Raw genomic sequence first — 19369 nt, forward strand, 5'->3', positions numbered from 1 at the left:
CTTTTCCACTGTGGTATCCTTGACTGACATAGTCACATCAAGATGTAGCATGTGTTTGAATAATTAAGAAAATACAAATAAAAGTTATCTTTATTCTAGTCCATATTTTTCCATTACTCAACCACCAAAGATAACAGTACCATTTCACTACTTCCCTTTACATTCTATGGAAGAAAAATGCTCTTAGTTTTGCAGTGGTTTATTAAATCTTGCAAGTCCGATTATTTGCCCCCAGAACTTCCCCCCTAAGCCTCAGAAAATCGTTTCAGCGATATCCAAACTCATGCCAACTTCCTGGCTTCTCGGCCGCAACCCATCTGCGAGTGCTCTGCTAAGAACCACTTTGAGACTCTCCTTGAACCTCTTCTTCTTGCTGCTTCCTACAAAGAAGTAAACAAGGGGGTTGATGCTACTGTTAACGGTGGAGAGAACAATGGTGACATGGTTCTGCTGGCTGAGCAAAGATGACCAGTGGTGGTAATTGAGAAGATACAACAGCCTCATAGGCATGGCAAAGATGAGGAAGACAATGACTGTGGCCACAATGATGATGTAGAGCTTTGATGAGTGAGGTCTCAGGGAGTTACGATGAATCCTGATAACCAAGATCAGGCTGGACAGAATCATTAGAGGAATGAAGATCATGAACGTCAGGATCCATGTGAAGATGAGCATTGCTTGGCAATGGTTGGCTTCATCAAACTGTTCTTTTGTTGAATCATCTTTGCATGTTAAATACTCGGCTATTGTCATCAGAAAAGACAGAGTCCACAGAATTGCGCACACAATTGCTGACTGGTGCTGTGACCGGTGGCATCGGTACCAGATGGGGTAAACAATAGACAGACACCTCTCAATACTGATGGCTGTCAGGAGATAGAGACCAGTATTATATCCAAGAAGGAAGACAATAGACAGTGTGGTGGTTACATAGTAGTAAAAACCATATGCGAATCCAAAACCAGCAATGTACTCAATTGACAGAATAAATGTACAAAACAGTAAGGAGATGTCAGCAATGGACAGGTGTGTGATGTACGCAGTGAATGGGTTTCTTTTGATCTGGAAGCAGAGGCACCAGAGGACAATTCCATTTTCACAAAAACCCAGGAAGGAGATGATCATAATTACCCAAAGTGGGGTCAATATCTCCCAGACCCTTTCCTGTGTAGAAATGTTTCTGTGCATTGAGATGTTCTCTGTGCCTTCGCTGGGATGAAACGTTATGTTTGACTCATCCATGGGGAAAGCTCAAGTTTGGATAGCACAGCTCTTCCTTCTGCAAATATGTATAAAAATATACTGTGAATATTGTGTGCTCCTCCCCTCCCCTTGTTCTTTCTACCTTGTGGACCCTGGTTTTCTGGTCATACCTGAAAGTCTTAGCAAAAGGAAAACCATCTTTGATATACTAATGCTAGCTGAAACCCAGCTGGAACTATTCTCAGCAAGTATTAAAGATTGCTAAGCCCATCATGCTAGGAGAAATACTGAGCTTTCTTCTCTGTGAGCTTCAGCATGTGGATGCTAAACCACAGCTAAAGAGATGCCCTTGAAGAGCTCTTGGACAAGCAACCTTTCTATCACATTGTGAAGTTTCTTGATGTAGTGGTCAGAGGTTTTATTGGTGTTTCTTAGCACAGCACTAGATTGTTCCCGGACAGGGCTATTAAGCTCCCTTTGAAGCTAATGGCGTTCATTTGAAGTTATACATATGTATTTCAAGTGAATTTGGCTCATATGTTTTTGTGTACCACAAAATTTTGTGTATGAAAAAATTTGTATTAATACCTTTTCCAGGAAGGTTTTAATCAAATAAGTAAAATTAATACGCAGTTACTCATCACTCTATTCCCTCCAGGTGTGGAGGTAGAGGGTATACAAAATGCCACTGTTTGAGACAGTTGTATTTGACCAGCTTTAATTGTAAAAAGTATGCAACCATACAGTCATAGAATATCCCAAGTTGGAAGGGACCCACAAGGATTATCGAGTCCAACTCACTATACCAAATTTAACCATGTTTAAACACACTGATTCCACTTAACAAAACTGCAAATATCCTGCAAACAATTACAAATCCAACCCATCACAAAGTGAAATAGTTGTTCAGGTTCCCTGTCATTGTTATAATGTTTATAACAGCTGTTTTGGATGAAGTTTTCCTTTTCTATGTCTCTTTTTACCCCATAAGAGAGAATAAGCAGCACTGGCTTCAGACTATTTTCATTGTTATGTAGGAATATGTCATGCCTGCTTCCCTGTTAGTTTCCTACCTGCCCCAATCAGGTTCTGGGCACTTGCTGATTCAGTGGTGTTAACAGGGACTAACTACTGGAAATAAGCTTGTCCAGCTGCCTTGGCTCATCTGTATATGCAGCCCTGGTGGTTAACATGCCATGCTGGGAATTTACCTATATCCTCAAGCAGTCAAGAACATCAAATGCTAGGGGAAGAAGTTTTACTGGGGTTAACTTTTGCAGTGAATACTTAAACAGAGTTGTTGACCCCAATCATAAATTTTCACTCATGAGCCATGGCTTTCCTGTGTTCACTTGCATCTTTTTAAGAAAAGGTATCACATCCTAAAAAAGAGCGTTCAGTAAATAATCTGGGGAGCCTCAGGGCTTGCCGGCATTTAAACCCGCACAAAAATGGTAATGATGATCTCACCTGTATGTTGACTGTGCCACCGTCTGATACTCAGTCGGAGGGAACAAACAACATAGCTGGAAATGTGGTAGAGAAGTGAGTGTGAGTGCAACGGGTAAGTGAAGTGACTGGAGTGAGTGGGAAGAGTCCCAAAAGCAGTGCTCTGGAAACGCTACAGAGGGAGGGTGCTCAAAAGCTGTGCTGCTGGAAATGTAGTAAAACTTCATAGGAGAAAAGGAGAGGAGAATATCTATATACTTCAAGGGTTAGAGGAAATAGAAAAGGGGAAAAAAAAAAATATGAAAAGACCCAAGTCTCTGCCTCTGAAGAGTAAAATGAAGAGGAAAAAGTTCTGGACTTACTAAGGTCATTCCCACATGAAAGCATTCAGAGATGAGCATGGAAAAAATCTTCTTCCAGATACATCCATGGTGAGTTCAGATTTCCCTGAAGTTGTTGAAGAACGTCCTTGAAGAAGCTGAAGGTTACCTTCTCCAACCATTTGCCTTCGGTGAGAGGGAGAGCAAATAACCACTTTGACCATGGCTCCCTCAAAAATAAGTGTGCAGTTGTCCCATTGCTCAAAATGACTGAGGCATGCCAAGCAAAGGGCCCCAGGCTCTTCATCTGAGGCTGTGCTTCAAATGGCATCACTCAGTATCTGGCAAGTCATCTGTCTGAGAGCCTGGGAGTTAACTATTGTGGGAACTGAATGGCAGTACATGGAAAGTTGTCCTGAGCTCCTACAATACCAAGAGGCACAGTTTAAATAAACAAACATGAAGTGAGCAGGAAATCTATTTGGGGATAATAAAAACTGAAGGAAAAATGTCATTTTAGAACTTCACCAAACATCATCTAAAACAATGCAAGTTGATTTGTGTATTTGTTTTATATTGCTTTTTAGTATAAGAAGGAGAGAAAGTGAGAAAGAGAGAGGGAGAGGGAGAGGGAGAGGGAGAGGGTGAGGGTGAGAGAGGGAAGGAAGGAAGGAAGGAAGGAAGGAAGGAAGGAAGGAAGGAAGGAAGGAAGGAAGGAAGGAAGGAAGGAAGGAAGGAAGGAAGGAAGGAAGGAAGGAAGGAAGGAAGGAAGGAAGGAAGGAAGGAAGGAAGGAAAACCAATCCACAGAGAAAAGAAAATAAGCTAGTCCTTTGAGTTAGTCTCATATATACATTACTCTTGGTAAAAGTCATACCCTGAGATTATTCTAAAATAAAAAATAAAAAGGAAAAAGTAATATGAAGCTAAAGTCTGTTCTTGAGATTTAAACAGTCTCCCCTGAAAAGTTCAAATAAGCCTAGGAGCAGATAAAAGTCCCTTGAGGATGTCCCCTGCTTTTGCCCCAAGTATTAGGTTGTTTTTATATTCAGATATTAGCAGAACAAACATTCTTAGCCAAAAAAGGAGAGAGTTTTCTTGGTCTTCTCCTTTAGATGTTTCACTAAAACTACCAAATCCCCAAATGGGAAAAGCTACTAACTAACATGAGAAATAAATGACCCCAAAGGGAGGGTCAAAATAAAGTTAGGAAAGAAACAGACTGAAGTGAAAACAACTTCTAATTGCTTTTGGTTGGTTTAAGTTGCAATCTACCTTACATTCAACGGCTATAGCACCAAAAATTTCAAGGTGCCTCCAGAAAAGAAAAAAACCAAACTTGTTCCCAACCCATAAAATGAGACATGTATGTGAGCAACGAGAATGATCATTGTAGGAATGCATTAGTATTTCAAGAGTGAGCAGCTACCTGTGTCCGTGGTCTATTCAGTCTTCTGTGAAAACGCATTCCAAGACCAGGAATGCCCTAGCATCCATCCCTCCACTGGGGCCAGTGGTTTCTGGTAACTTTCATACGCACACAGTAAACATACAGTTCCTTCAAGACTGGTACCAATAGTCATCCTCAACATGGCCAGGGCAGCAGTGTGAAACCTGATCTAGAGGGGAAGAGATCACAAACGCAACCTGCCCTGCTGACCTCAGGAGCAACGGGAGGATTGAATAGGGCAGGGGGACCCTGTGCCTGCTAACTGATGGAGTATTCACATCAGGTGCTGCCAAGAGTTGGAGTGGTCACTTCTGAATCAGTTTAACTATTCAGATATTGAAGAAGGGGAGTGTGATAACAGGACCTGGAACCCCAATGGATCTTGGAACTAGAAATGAGTATCAACAATAAAGTCATGATTGCCAATACAGGCATTCCATTAATTTAAGTCTAAACTGGTTATAGAGCAAGATATGGCATGAATGATAATTTATCTCAAAACTTTTCAATTAGATGCTGACTTGGTGGGACAGAGCAGCCTTGCCATAGGTGTAAATTGAATGTACACTTTCAAATATCCTGCATGTACATAGCTGGCAGCATTGCTTTTTTATTGTTTTGCTTTGAGCCTTTGAATAATTTCATGTTCTTGTGTCTTTGGTTACTGGAAGGAGAAGGCAAAGTTCTTTTCAAGAACTTGAAATTCTTTCATTAATAATAATAATAATAATAATGATGATGATGATGATGATGATGATGATGATGATGATAACAACAATGTAGGACAAAATTAGGAGCAGTAAACCAAATTAGAGGGTTTTATGGGGCTGATACAGGTGCTAGTATACAAAGCAGCCTCCATATGGCTTGGAGTCAGCTCTCCTAATTACATACTTGCACGAACCATGTAAAAACTCTAAGGGATGAGCTTTGCCAGCGCCTTCAGGTGGTACATTTTTTTCTGATGGTCATTCAGTCAATAGGCACTGTCAGACAGTCTCGTCCAGCCTTCAAAGTGTGGCAGCAACTTCTTCCTCTTCTCCTCAGCAAGTCTTCAGAGCAGAGAGAGAACTAGGGATAGACAGGCCTGAAAATAATGTGCAGAGCTCTGTGAATCTCTGGAAAATAAGTGTGATATTTGGTTCATGACAGCATTGCCTAGGCTGGTGGCAGGCTAGTGGAAGTGTTTAGCTCAAATATTTAAATTCAGTGGCTGACTTTCCCCTGAACATGGAAGGATCAGGAAATAGTCCTGCTCAAGGCTTGAGCTGAACCTTCTTTTTTTCCCAGCAGCACAGCATAGGGCAGCATGCCAGTTGTAGCTGTTTTAGCTGAGTGCTGCCTGGGCACACTTCTGCCAGTGGGGCAGGACAGCTCCAGGCTGACACCACTTGTGCAACCCCACAACCAGAGGTGAAATCAGCCAGCTGGGATTGGAAGCTGGATGGTTGCACTCATGTGATAGCAGGTGGTGGAGTTCATCACCTTGGGTGCATTACACATGATGTTCGGGATCTGAGCTTGTGCCTCTGCATCCCGCCAGTGCTGGTGAGGAAGCAGGCAGAGGGAAATTGCAGGGAGTTTCCCACATCAGAGAAGGGTAAGGAGGTGCAGGAGAGTAGGACAAAGTGAGGAGCTCTTAGTGGTGCTGTGAGCTTGAAAGAAACTAATGAAAATGAACAAGGTTTCCTATTGCCCAATTTATTTATTTATTTATTTATTTATTTATTGGGAAGGGGAAAGGAAAAATATTAAACATACTTTTAAAGTTGTGAAAAGGTATTGTTGGACAAAGAAAGCAAGGCATATCTCTACTAAAACCCTCAGTAATTTACCTCTCAAAGAATCTTTGTGACGCGTTTCTGATCTGTTGGTTTAGAAGAAGAGTTCTTTGTAAGAGGAAATACGTTCCTGCTCTCCACCAGACTCTTACCAAGCCACACAGAGAGGGAACTTGGGCATCCCTTCTCTTTTTCTCTCTGACCTTAATAAAGTACAAACCAGCTGTCTCCTTTCTTCTCAAACCAGGCTCACTCCCTTCTGTAATCTACTGCAGGTTGCTCTTTGCCTGTGTCAATCTTTGGTCACTATCAGTCAGTCCCCTGCAAAGCCTCAACAACATTTTGTTCCCTATTTCCCTCTTCAGAAGAAATCCACACGATCCTTTCACAAAAGCTTGCTAATTCAGCTAGCTCCTATCTTTAGATATCTCCTATCCTACACTGAATGTGAGGAGCCTCCTTGCCCTCCTTGCAGCAGGCCTGGGTTTTAAAGGCTGCACAAGCCTCTCTGTAGACCTACCCTTCAGTGCTAAAGTACATAGTGGTGGCAGGTCTTGTTGTGGAGAGGGTAGAGTCTGTCCACAACAGAAATCATGCCTTTGCTAAAATCAAGTCACAATTTTGCTAAAATCGTCCAGTCACTGGTGGCCCAAATGCTAACACCAAGCCCAGCATCATGACACATAAGGGAAAATACACTGCACCTGCCTGCTGACAGCCCCTCCAGCTACCAAGCATGAGGGCCACTGCTGCCACGTAGCGTGAGGAGTTACAGGAAACACTTTGTGATAACCTCTGGGGAGACAATGCTATAAGAAAGCTAGTAATAGCCTGGCATATATGAGTGACTAGTATGGGCAGCTTAGACCACTTCAGCTTCAGTTGTGCAAAGCAGAAGTTACAGGATTAGAAAATATCTGAGACACATGAGAGATGAGTCAGAGCTTTCCATGATAAAAGGTTGGAAGAAGTATTCTGAGTGCCAAGCAACCAATAAACTGAGCTTTTACTTTGTTTAGGTTGAGACAAGATGGTCGTGCCCAGTGACCTTATATAGACAAAGACATTTTGTATTACTGGTCAAAATATTGAACAAATGCCCTGGTGTCCTGGTGCTCTGTCATTCAACCTGCATTGATTCTGGAGGTTCTCTTCTAAAGATGTTCAAAGCTTTCTTGAAACAGAAGTGCTGATCAGACTGAGTTAAGAGAAGTGCCTGCCCTAGTAATAAAGAGCGCCCTGAAATAATCTTTACTCCTGATTGCACTAATCTGTTTGTCTTTTTTCTCCTACCCTTCTTTTTATTTTTATTTTGTATCACATAGTCAACACGTACATGTATTTCCAACCTACCACAGAATTAGCCATTATTCTTTATTTGCTCTCTGCATTTCAGGAATAGGTGGTTAGGTAAAACCCTTAGTACCCATTACTGTAAATATTCAGTGCCTTAGTCTGGATTCACTGAACACCCATGATTTTTCAGCTGAAGTCTGGTGGTCCACCTATATCCCTGAACTCTGCTCCTACTCACAAAAGAAATAGCTCTTGTACTGAAAAATTATTAAAAGAGATGGTAACTGCTGTATGGAGGTGTCAGCACTTCAAAAAATCAACACAGATGAAGCATTGACAGACTTTTCTGAACACCATTTAGACTCAACCAGGACAGGTCTGTGATTCCTCAGGGCAACATCTTTGCAAGTCATCTAATGGCATGCTTGCAAATGTTATTACTGTGTATGGACGTTAATTATGTAATAAGCTGCAAAAAAATGGACCTTAGTAGTGGCATGACTGGAAGAGCTTTATGTTATACGATGCTGGGATTTAATAAAGCAATTCCTGTCTCATCTGTGAAAATAGTCTAAAAGTCCATGGATTAATTTCCCAATCACAATACTTTAAAATCAACATTTCATTGTGGATATCCCATTATGGTTATATTGCATAGAAAATGTAACCCAGTTTTCTTATGTCTCATTTCTTCTTTACCAGATGGAATTCCCCACAATTCACCATGGAATGGGGTTTTGTAATACAGCTCTCTTTTCTCTTCCTGGTTGAGAGCCTGACTGATAGACACAAAATGAAGCACAATGCACCAAAACATCACTTCAGAAGTAAAATACGTTTTTCTACTTCAGGATTTTTCACAAAATCTTGAACTTTTGAAAAGGAGAAAAGCTTCAGTAGCCAAACATTTTTATATTAGTAATTTTTTAATTATTATTTTTAAGCGGCTTCTAATACTGACCTCTTTTCAAAGACAAAATATAGACTCAATTAGTATTTTCAAGCTCATCCAGTAAAACAAGCTCATGCAGTAGGTTTACTACATAAAGCCAGAAGGTTACTAAATGAAAACACTGAATCAACTCTCTCTTCTAACAAGGGTATGTCCTTAGAGTAGATCTAGAATCCTAAAATATCAAAAAGCCATTATAATTTTTGCAAAATATTTATAAAGCATTGCAAGTGTACAAAACAATAGTTCTGAGGGCAGACACCATGGGACCTATGTTTACTTTGTGCCAGACTTCTTTATCAAAATTTCTCCTCTACAAAATGGTAGTAATATGGCAGCACTGGGAGGATAGCTTAAAGTTTGTGAGGTGTTTCACTAGCACAGTAATATACATGTAAATATAAAAAATACAAGGAATTCACCTACTATTTCAACCTTACTAATGTAATAATGAAGTTTGATTCTATTACAATAAAATCAAGTGGTCTTGGCTTTTTTGCTTATATTTCCACCTTTTCCAACTTTCTACCCTATAGGATTGCAGGCTCAGGGTTTCTGGCTCCCACAGTGATGTGGTGGCACATCTTGTCAAAGCTTCAGCAGCATCATCAATCGGCTGTGTCATCAGCTTACTTACAGAAACAGGATTGACTTATCCTCTTCTATTCATAGATTAGTTTGGTAACAGAATTTGCTCTGCAGAGTTGAGATAACACAAAATATGTTAGGTAATGGACATCAACAAACTCAACTGAAGCTGGAAATAAAGATACTAAAGTTCTGCATTTTTTAAAAACATCACTTCTTCCTGCATTAAAACCTCAGGTTCATTCTTCCTCTGAGGTGGAGAGGCTAAAGACACCACAGCAGTCTCCCTCCCTATAATAGGGATTTCCAGCAACTAAAAAGTGATGAGACTCGCTTGAACTATTTTAAAATCTGAGTCTTTTGTTAATAACAATTATTTTCCTCAGAAGTATGTACTCCAAGTACTGTCGTTGCCTCTGTTTCTTGCTGAACACATGTACTAGGACTACATTTTTAATTCCTTGGCATGCTTTCCCTTTATCTTTCTATGTCAAGGACACACAGTGTTCTTTCCCCAAGAATGATGCCAGAATTTTTTGTTTGTCTCTTGGCCATGCAATACATGCCACCAACCACAATGGGGCCAGCTGCAGGAAGGGGCTCAGGGCATAACCCAGGTGGGCACCAATTTCTCTGTGTGCAGCCCACAGTGTGACAGAGCAGAGCTGAGTTGGCTGTGCAGCTGAGAGCCAGGGTAGCACCGAAATGTCTGGATTGCCACCAGCCCCCTCACTGACACTGTCCCAGTAAAAATTACAGGGTATAGCCCCAGAAAGGATGCTGCACTTTTTACTGGTCACAAGGCACTTTGGTTAAAAAGCTAGAAGGCTGGCAACTCTCTATCATCCTGCCTGTTTCTCTGTCTCACTGACCTATATTTCTTTCTCCCAGTCTGTGGCCTAATCATCTAATACTCTGTTGTGGTTTACACACACCCATGTTCCCACTGATAGGAATATACATTCTCATTTAGGAACAGAGTTCGCAAGCATGACTCAAGGCACACTTAACAACAGATTGAGTTTTCTCCACCTATGTTGTCAAGCAGATTGTTCTGCTGTGGTACAAAGAGATCAGACCCTGATCTAAGATACTCCCTTGGTGCCTAATATCGATTGACTGAAGGAGACAACGAGGTATCAGTCACACAGCTAGACGGGGCCTCCTCATCAAGGGACTGTGCGGATGGGTGAACTTCTGAAGCTGGTGCTACAGCAGCCACCCTGTGCAGTGGTGGTGAGGGAGGCTGTGGCAAGGACCCATGCTCAATGACCCTCTCCCTGCCACAGAGAGCTGGTGAGATGGTCTGTGTGTGTGACAGGGAACTCTGGCTAGCTGCCTCAAGAGTCACACAAGGCCCCGTGCCAGGCGGACAAGGCAGTGGGGCTCATCTCTTCCTGTGGTGGACAAGTCCTCAGAGCCCATGTCTCCTGCACGATGTCCTCTGTTTTGATGGCTGCCTTGTGACAGAGGAGGTGATACAGGAGAGTGCTGTAATCACATGTAAATGTGCATGTGTTGTTCCTGTCACCTGTGATAGTCTCCATGTGTATCTATTACTGTGGTTTTGGCAAAGATAAGCTACAGGACAGAATTTGCTGGCCCAACAGGGAATGAGACCCTGGCTACTTGATGCTTTCTCACCAGCTTGGTGATCCCAGCTAACTAGTTTTACAGGGGGTTCTTGCATCTTCTGAGCTACTTGAGAAGCTGGTAAGCATACCTGAGTGTGGGATCAGGGTGGAGCCTCTGCACACAATGACTTTGTATGGTGTACAAACCACTAACTCTTCTAAAAGGCAAGCTGAGTTCAGCATGGTGTAAGCACATGTTTTAAATCACATCACCTAAATTCACGCATATGTTCAGGCACTTTGTTCAATCAAGGCTTTAATGTTTCAGTTTTCACATTTTCATCAGCTGGCAAGAGACATCTGAGAGGGTGGCACTGTCTGTCCCATACCACCAAATGTAAACCTTCCTCTTGATGATGATAAATGACATGTGCAGGTTTCCTGAAGACATGTTGTGCCAGGTAAAACAAGGCCAGGCTTTTCAAGCATTCAGCCCATTGTGTCAGTGGTGAAACAGACTTCCCCAGTGGAAATGTGATTGTGTAAGCCTAATTATACCTTCTGGCTTCAGAGAACAAGCCTTTATTTCAATGCAACATTAAAATAAAGGAGGCACATGCCCTGCCCTAATTCACAGCCAAGAGCACTCTCAACTACAAGTAACCTGCACTGTCTTTGAGTGACAGTACTCTCTTTTTCACTTGTTACTCACACATCTCAAAAACGTTCATGTATCACAAGCAGATCAGCCTCTTGTATCACTCTCAGACATGCATGTTGTAACACCACAAGGCAAATTGTGTGTTTGTGTTTTGAAAAGCCTTTCTTTCCATAGAAAATGTTGCATAAGAATCAAAATTCTCCTGGAACAGGCACAGGTGGCCCCTCCCTTCTAGGGTCATTTCTTTCTCATATGCCAAAGCCAAGCTGTTTCTCATATGAGGATTTGGAAACACTTCTGGGGCAAGGAGGGAAACCATTTCCTTTTTGAGCCTCTGCCCTAGTCCGTTCTACTCTTGGATAACTTCACAAGCTGATAGATGTAGAAGCCAGAGATGCCCTCCTGGGGCTATGCAGAGGCCTGGGCTGCCAAATCTTCCCTTTGACGGATGATTTGAAAACAAACAGACCCTAAAATAGTATTTCTGCCATTGCATTGGCTTCAAACTTTCAGCCCTGTGTTGATTACACCAGGCAAAATGGGCAGAATATACAGTGCTAAAATGACAGTTGTCTCCTTTGTCCACCATTTTACTCCTATGTCCACAGCTACTGCTTCTTCTTCTTCATCTTCTTCTTCTTCTTCATCTTCTTCTTCTTCTTCTTCTTCTTCTTCTTCTTCTTCTTCTTCTCTTTTCTTCTCCATTTTACCTCTTTCTTGACTTTTTGCTCTGTCCGTGCTCTCAAAAACTTTGTGCTACAGTTCTTTCCAAATGTTAACTTCCTTCTTCTGACCACTTGAATTGCTAGACAAGGCTTGAAAGACTGGGAAAACAAATAGGGAAGAATGAGGGAAAGGAAAAAAAAGAAAGAAAGAAAGAAATATAAAAGAACAATGGGGAGGGAAAGAAAAAAAAAAAAAAACAACACCTTTTTTTTTCTGAGGAAAAAAGTCATATGCCATCTCCTTTACCTCAGTGCAGCCAGAACCTTAAAAGCATGCTGGTGTTATTCAAGAGAAATTAAGTTATTTTCAAGGTGTATCTTCAACATAATAATTACTGCAGCAGCCAGCACAGCAAAGGCTGTTGGTGTTCCTCTAGCCCTGCTCAGGTGCAGTGAGGTTCCACCACCAAGCAGTCCTCAGCAAAACCATAACCTCTTGGAGAGCCAGTAGGGCCTGAGAATAAATCAGCTTCTTGCTTTCCAAATGTAGCAGCCAGGCTCCGTGAATGTTTTCTGTAATGAGTGCATTGGGTAAACTCTGACAAGTAGTTTCTAAGGTGATTATGAGAGAATTTTCCTCAGTACTGACCAAAATCAGGTGCTTGCCTCCTGGCAGTGACCAAGGAGACGTTGTGTCACGCATCTGGACTCTCAGGATCCGCTTACTCAGTGACATCCATATGCATGGCCAGTTCTCCTTTCTTCCTTAGGCAACCTCAAGCAAAATTGTGAGAAGATGGCTTGTCTGATCCTGCTCGCATTGAAATCTCCAGCAAGCTTGCCCCTCAGCTTGGCTGGGAACAGAGCCTTTTGTTCTGTAAAATGGAGAAAGACTGCTCAGAATGCACATTTTTTTCTTCCAGCTTGGAAATGACACGGTCACTTTTGACAAACGTTATCTAAAAGTGTCAGAGCACATTACCCTGGCTGACAACTTTCTCTCATCTCTAATGTGATATAGCGTCTAGGCTGGAAACTGAACCAACTGTCAGAGGAGCACTGTTTTGGGACAAGCTGGGAGAAGAATGGGCATAAAATCCTGACCACCTTAAGGAGGGTGTATGATGAGCTTGAACATGGGGTTTATGATATAATAAGAAATTGGACTTTGAAATATAAAAGATCCCTTCTGGTCCTTGTTCCCAATTACTTCAACACATTAGTGTTCTCACCCCAGTTTAGTGGAAAAAAAATAATATATATATATATATATATTCTCCTTTTTATCTGTTCCAGAGAGAAGTCTCTGCTCTTGGAAACTCCACATTCAAGTACTGTATCTGTAGCACTGGTAAAGATCTGCTTATTTAATTTTCAGCTGGTTCATGGGTATGTCCGGGACTTTCCATTCCTGTAAGACCAGCGCAGCCTTCAGTGTCCCGTGTGTTTAATTTTGCATGTCTTACAAGAAGGAGAGTTGTCTGAGGAAGAAAAGGACCATCTCCTGTCACTGCCTGGAGACCAGAGCTGCCTTAAGCTTTTGCAAAAACACATGTACGCCTTTCTGCCCTCAGTTCCACTTCAAGGGAGATGAAAAAGCACGTGAGGCTTCCGGGAAACCCACATCCTGCCTCTGCAGGGACAGCAGGTGTGGGCATTACGAGCATATAGCATAAGCTATAGCAAATGCCTCCTGCCCACTTCGCCTACAAAAAGAAAACTAATTTGAATCGTAATACTGGTTTGTTTATGGTTTTAAATCAATGACATCAAATACTCATTTTTTCAGAGTCTTTTTAGTTAATGGAGTATACAAAGAAGTATTTAAGCAGTCTAAAGGGTTCTTTCTGTTTCATTCAAAATTCGGAGATCAAATGCACCAAAATAAAGATTTAATCTCACACTTAATAAATCTTTTTCTTTTCTTTTGTCAGTTTACATAGTGTCATTTTTAAAGACTGATGGCTGACTTTTACTTGTATTTATTTACTTTAAGAACTCCCTGTGGGCTGTCTGAATGCAGACTGATGGTGGTGCTTCCCCGTTGATGACAGGAGATAACCCAGGACGTCCTGGGAAAGCTGGTGATGACGGAGCTGTGTAGTTTCCTCTCATCAGGCATATTGAGACACAGCGACTGCTCCTGAAGGAGATAAATGTCATATAGCAATACAGCTGACTGGACTTTATGTCATGGCACCACCTCAGGTCCAGGCAGAAACAGAAATGTCCTGCTTTCTGCTTTGTGACCGAAAGAAACAAGCATTTTTTAGGATTTGCTTAAAAGGGCCATTGTTATCTTTGCCTCTGCCTTCTGCAGCCATGCTGATATCCCAGAGCTTGTCACTGGCCTGATCTTCATTTTCTCACACAACCTGTCTCTTAGACATAGATTTTCCCTCTGCAGAAATACTCTCTCGTTGGGTTGGTGCAGAGCTTTCCTGTCTTTTCTATCCTGGAGACAGGGAACAGCCTCTCAGACACTCAGAATTTCCAGAGCTTCTCCTCTGCTGCCTTCTCCTGGCTGGGGTCCAGGGAGGACAGTCCCACTTGCTTGACTGAATTCATTTTTTTCCACCACAGTCACAGCATGTGATGCTGATGCTGTATTTCAAGCACCTTATGTTTCCTCATTTTCTCTGTCTTACTCTTGTCCAGTGTCAGCCAGCTGCCCTAGTCCAGAACAACTACCAACAAAGCCTCCAGCACAGTGTCACAACCCTCAGGATGCTCTCAGCCAGCCCCCAGCCTCCTGTATTACCACTATTTCTCCAAAGCTGATGCAGGGGCATGGCAATGCCTCTTGGACAGGCACCAGCAACAGAAAAAGCCCATCCAATTGCTTCAGCAGAGGACACCGGAGAAAGGGATGTGCAGGCATTCTTCACGGCCTGACAAGGCAGGGCCAAAGCACTGGTTTTCAGAGGGAAAATATTCAGTCCTCATTTCCCTCACAACTTTTATCCTGTAACACTACCGTTACTGCTACTGGTGCTACATCTGACTGAAGTGTGTGCTCTACAGGTCAGGCAAGCAAATCCCACAGGAGAAAATAACAGGAGCGTGGGCAGAGCCCAGGCTGAGTTGCCCAGGTGCTGGCACAGGCACTGTGCTCTCCCTGGGCTTGTTTCCCTCCATCAGCTCCAGGGCAGGCCTGGGTGAGTTAGGCTTTGAGCACTCCACCTGAAGAGCAAGCGTAGGTGAGATGCACTGAGGTCTGCCCAACTTATTTAGGAGCAGCGCTTACTTGAAATGGAAAATATGGGAGGACCACACAGTGCAGAGCCCTGTGTGTGCAAAGGAAAGGCAACTGAAGAGACGTGACCAGAGGGAGGAAGGTGCCTTGTTTGCTTCCACAATGCCTCTTTGTGCTGTGTATAAACACACATGGCATTGAAAGGCATTTGCAAAGCAAAGCAGCTCCGTGAACACAAGTTTTCTTCTTTCCTCATCAAGACTTAGTTCTGCTCACTTTGTAAATATTTTCAGTTATTTTAATTAGCACCAAAGTGCAACAATTCTTGCAGAAATTGCCTTCTTCCAAGTAAATCTTTTCTCCCTTTTCCTTGTAATAGGGATGAAAATAATTCAGTGAGCACAAGCCTGTGAAGAAGATGAACTTGCACAGGTCTATTTTAATTTCTATTGAATATTTAGAGCTGAAATCAGCACACCCAGAACTGAAGGAATCATTGCTGCACCCCAGCTAGATCCTTGGAGACAAATTACAACAAAGAAGTTCATAACTTTCATGGAAAATGTAGGTCTCAATCCTGCAAAGCAATGAATGTTATCAGCTGTTATTACCATAAAAGCAGTAAAAGATGTCTGCTGCTTTGTAGAATCTGTTTTGTATTACAGTGTTTGTTTGTAGGGTTTGGGTTGTTGTTTGGTTTTTGTTGTTCGTTTGTTTTTTTGTTTTTCAGTTCTATATAAATATGAGCAAAATACATTAGATAACAAATAGTGCAAGATCAAATGAGACTGTGAGTTATGTATTTATATATGTGTATGTTTATGTGTTAACACAATTCATTAATTGCCATTTTAACAAAGAGGGACACAAATTATTTTGATTTCTGCCTTTGTGTGCTCTAAAAAATCCACAAACTTTTAGGTTACATAAACATGACTTTAGCAAGCTGTTGTGATTTTTTTTTCATTGGTGACAGTTATGATTTTGTCTGTTTGATTTCTATTAATAGTACTTACTAGCTGACCAAACACCTTATAATACAGATAATTTGCTAACATTTTGACATTTGCTGGATCCACAAGAGAAGAAGTATGCTTCATTGCTTCAGGGTTCTGGGTTATTAATGCCCATGCACATAAGTAAGGTCAGTAGGTCCACACAGTACTTATTTTTTTCTAGTTAATTCTTTGCAAGCACTGCTATTTAAATGAGAATATCTGCTGTGCCACCAGCTGAATACTGTCAATTTAGACATTTGCACAATTTTCAGAATTTCACTTTAACCTTAGAAGCAGTCCTCTCTAATGAGTAACTTTCTCCCTGCAAGAAATTATTTTTACTTTCCCTCTCTCCTATCTGAAATGAGATCTTTGCAACCCAGCTGTAATGGAGAACTGAGAATCACTCAGTAAAATATCTGTAATAGAATATGCAGAACAAAAATGCATATCAGCTTCTGACTCTAGGGTGTTCAATAAACCTGTCTCTCCTTTGGTGAAGTGATTTAATTAAAGTAACGTTCAGAGACTCTCTCTTTTCTGTTCCTAATATGTGGGACTCATGAGAAATTAAGTTCTTTGCAGTCACTCTGAATTATAATACCTAGGAAGGTAAAAATTACTTGATTAGATGCTGATATGTTTCCGTCAGTTGCAGTAATGCAAACTGATGGCAGAACATGCCCCTCCTGCTGAGAGAAAACAGCACGTGCTTCAAGTGACACCATGGCACAGTAAAACACCACGTTGTCCCCGCTAGCAAATGACCAGCAAGGCTGAACAAGATCAAGTCACATGGTTTAGAAGACAGCACATTATTTCTGAAGGCAGCCTTTGCCAATTTAGTGCTTCCCAGCACCATGTTGGGATTAGGTGGGTACGGTAACATCCTCTGGTTTCTTTGCTTCGAGATGAAGAGGAGGAAATGTGCTGCACATGTCTTAAATATGGTCATCATTGATTTTGTCTTTCCCTTCAGATGCCTTGTTAGATACAAGCTGGCACTAACAGACCTGCGGTCACCTGTTCAGAGAAGTTCCTCAGCTATCTCCATGCTGGGTATCATTTTCTCCACTGGGGACAACACCAGGCTCTTTCCCTTGACAGCCATCAGCACAGAGCAGTGCCCAAGCATCCTGTTCCCCTTACAGTGCCAGCACAGGTGGCCTGAGCCTCTCCTGCCTGATCAGCAGGATGAGGCATTCCACTACGTGAAGGACTCACAAGCCCTGCTCTCAGGGCTCTGGAATAAGCAATGCAATCATTATCTCCATTTCCAACATAAATTTGCCTAATTTTACACACACACACACGGTTCTCTCCAGTCTGATCTTGTTCATCACTGTCCAAAAGAGGTCTCTGCAGCAGAGGCCTCATATGACGCTTTCCATCACCATCACTGTCACTGTGATGGTATTCCTCATCTTTGCTGTGCCTGTCAGACTCACAGGCATTTTGAAATGCGGGACTCCTAAATCAGTGTCATTTAGACATTTATAAAGATTAGATTTCTAAAGTCACTAAGTGAGGTTGCCCAGAAAGATTTGTGAGTCTTCAGTGCAAGCGGATGTGAAGGATCTCTGCCTCATTCTGTGGGCTGGAGCAGTGCTGTGGGTGCACTCTGCCAGCAGCACCTCCCTAGGAGGGAGAGGCAGGATAGGTCCCCAGTGGTGCCTTTGGACTCAGTGGGGGCAAAGTGCTGGTGCAAAGCCCATTCCAGGTGGCAAAGGCTCTGGAGGATAACCATAGGGAGAATCCACCCACACGCACAAACCAGAAAGATATGTTCCAAAGCATGGACCACAGAAACTGAGGATGGTGCCCAGCAGGAGGGTGGGAAGGAAGGGAACCAGCAGGACAGAAGCACTGCTCCTTGCTGCAGGCCGCCAGCTCCTCTCCCGGACTGCTCCAGCCCTCTTGCCTGTATCTGCTGAAAGGGCTGGGCGAGCTTCGTGCTGCTGAGTGTTGTTAGCCTGAAGCAAATTAGAGGGTGAACTTGCAAAAACCCAAGAGAAACAGTGACCTTCAATGAGGAGGAAGTGATGTGTAGGTGAGGCCACCCAGTTTCACCCCAAAGGTCAGCAGTAGCTAACCCCTTCACATCACCTCAGGTTGCTGCCTTCCTCTCCAAATCCTGCTTCTTCTCCCTGCCCCTCTCCCCTGCTGAGAAGAGGCAAAGCCAATCTCTCTCCTGCACGCACTGACCCTGGCAGCTGGTGGGAGCCAACAACTGGGAGGAAAGGGTGGGACCAGGGTCCTCCTGTACGCTTGCTTTTGCCTGCAGTGAGGCATGTGCCTTGGCATGTGTGTCACCAATTTGTGACCATTGCTGTAGCACAAATACTGTTAATAGAAATAGCCCACGGGCAAGCTTGTTCTGCCTGGGAACTGCCTGAAGCAAGGGGATGGAGCAGTGCCTCGCGCTGCAGCAGCCCTGCCTCCTGCTCCGTGCGGTGTCCCTCATCACAGTGACCGAGCAGCCACCGACAGAAGAGATTTGTTCCTCCAGGTGCCTCTTCCAGAGTGACAGCACTGGAAGCACAAAGGTAAAGAAGACTGATGACAGGTACCTATGGGATTAGGGAAGAGCTCCAGCTGCCTCTCTGTCCCCCATCACCACACTCTTCTGTCGTGCCAAGTCATGGTACATGCAGGATGTTCATCAATGCAAGCTGAGATGCATGAACATCCCCCCTTCATGGGGATGCCTCCGGCTGCAGACAGCCCCCAGGCACCCCTGGCTCAGCCGCCAGCCCCAGCCCAGCCCCTGGAGCCCAGCACGTCTCCTGTGGCACTAGTTCCCATGACCCAGCAGCCCTATGGAACAATTACATCAAGCTGCTCCGCTACCGCATCCCAGGGGAGGGGGCAAATTTCGAGCACTGCAGGCGGCTGTGGAGCTTGTGGGTTTGCAAATCCTCTTCTTTGTGTAGGAACAGCCACGCCTGCTGTGTGTGTTATGCACAGGACAAATCAGTTCTGGTGGGTGAGTGAACATAGCCTGTTTGGCTATGCTGGCTGCAAGCAGTTTGTTAAATAATGAGAAATTTTATAGCCAGCACGACCTTCAGTAATAGAAAACCGGAGGCAAAGCAGAAGTTTCTAGCAGCATCTTTTAGAGAGAACATGCCACAGCTGTGTCTAGTATCACTAGTATCACTTTGTTCCAAGTCTTAGGGAACAAATAAAATATTCTGTATCAGTTGAAAGTACAGAATGAGAGTTGCTGATCATTCTT

General features: G+C 43.0%; 1 protein-coding gene across 1 annotated transcript; it reads right to left on the reverse strand.

The window, feature by feature from the left end:
• Nucleotides 1-252: 252 nt before the first annotated feature.
• Nucleotides 253-1242, reverse strand: MAS1 (MAS1 proto-oncogene, G protein-coupled receptor; the record flags this gene model as incomplete). Its single annotated transcript, XM_082756385.1, has 1 exon — nt 253-1242. The coding sequence occupies one exon, from the start codon at nt 1240-1242 to the stop codon at nt 253-255; it is 990 nt and encodes a 329-aa protein (XP_082612511.1).
• Between the last annotated feature and the right edge of the window lie 18127 nt (nt 1243-19369).

This window comes from Aythya marila, assembly GCF_965140915.1.
Source record: "Aythya marila genome assembly, chromosome: 3".
In the NCBI taxonomy this organism is placed as follows: Eukaryota; Metazoa; Chordata; class Aves; order Anseriformes; family Anatidae; genus Aythya; species Aythya marila.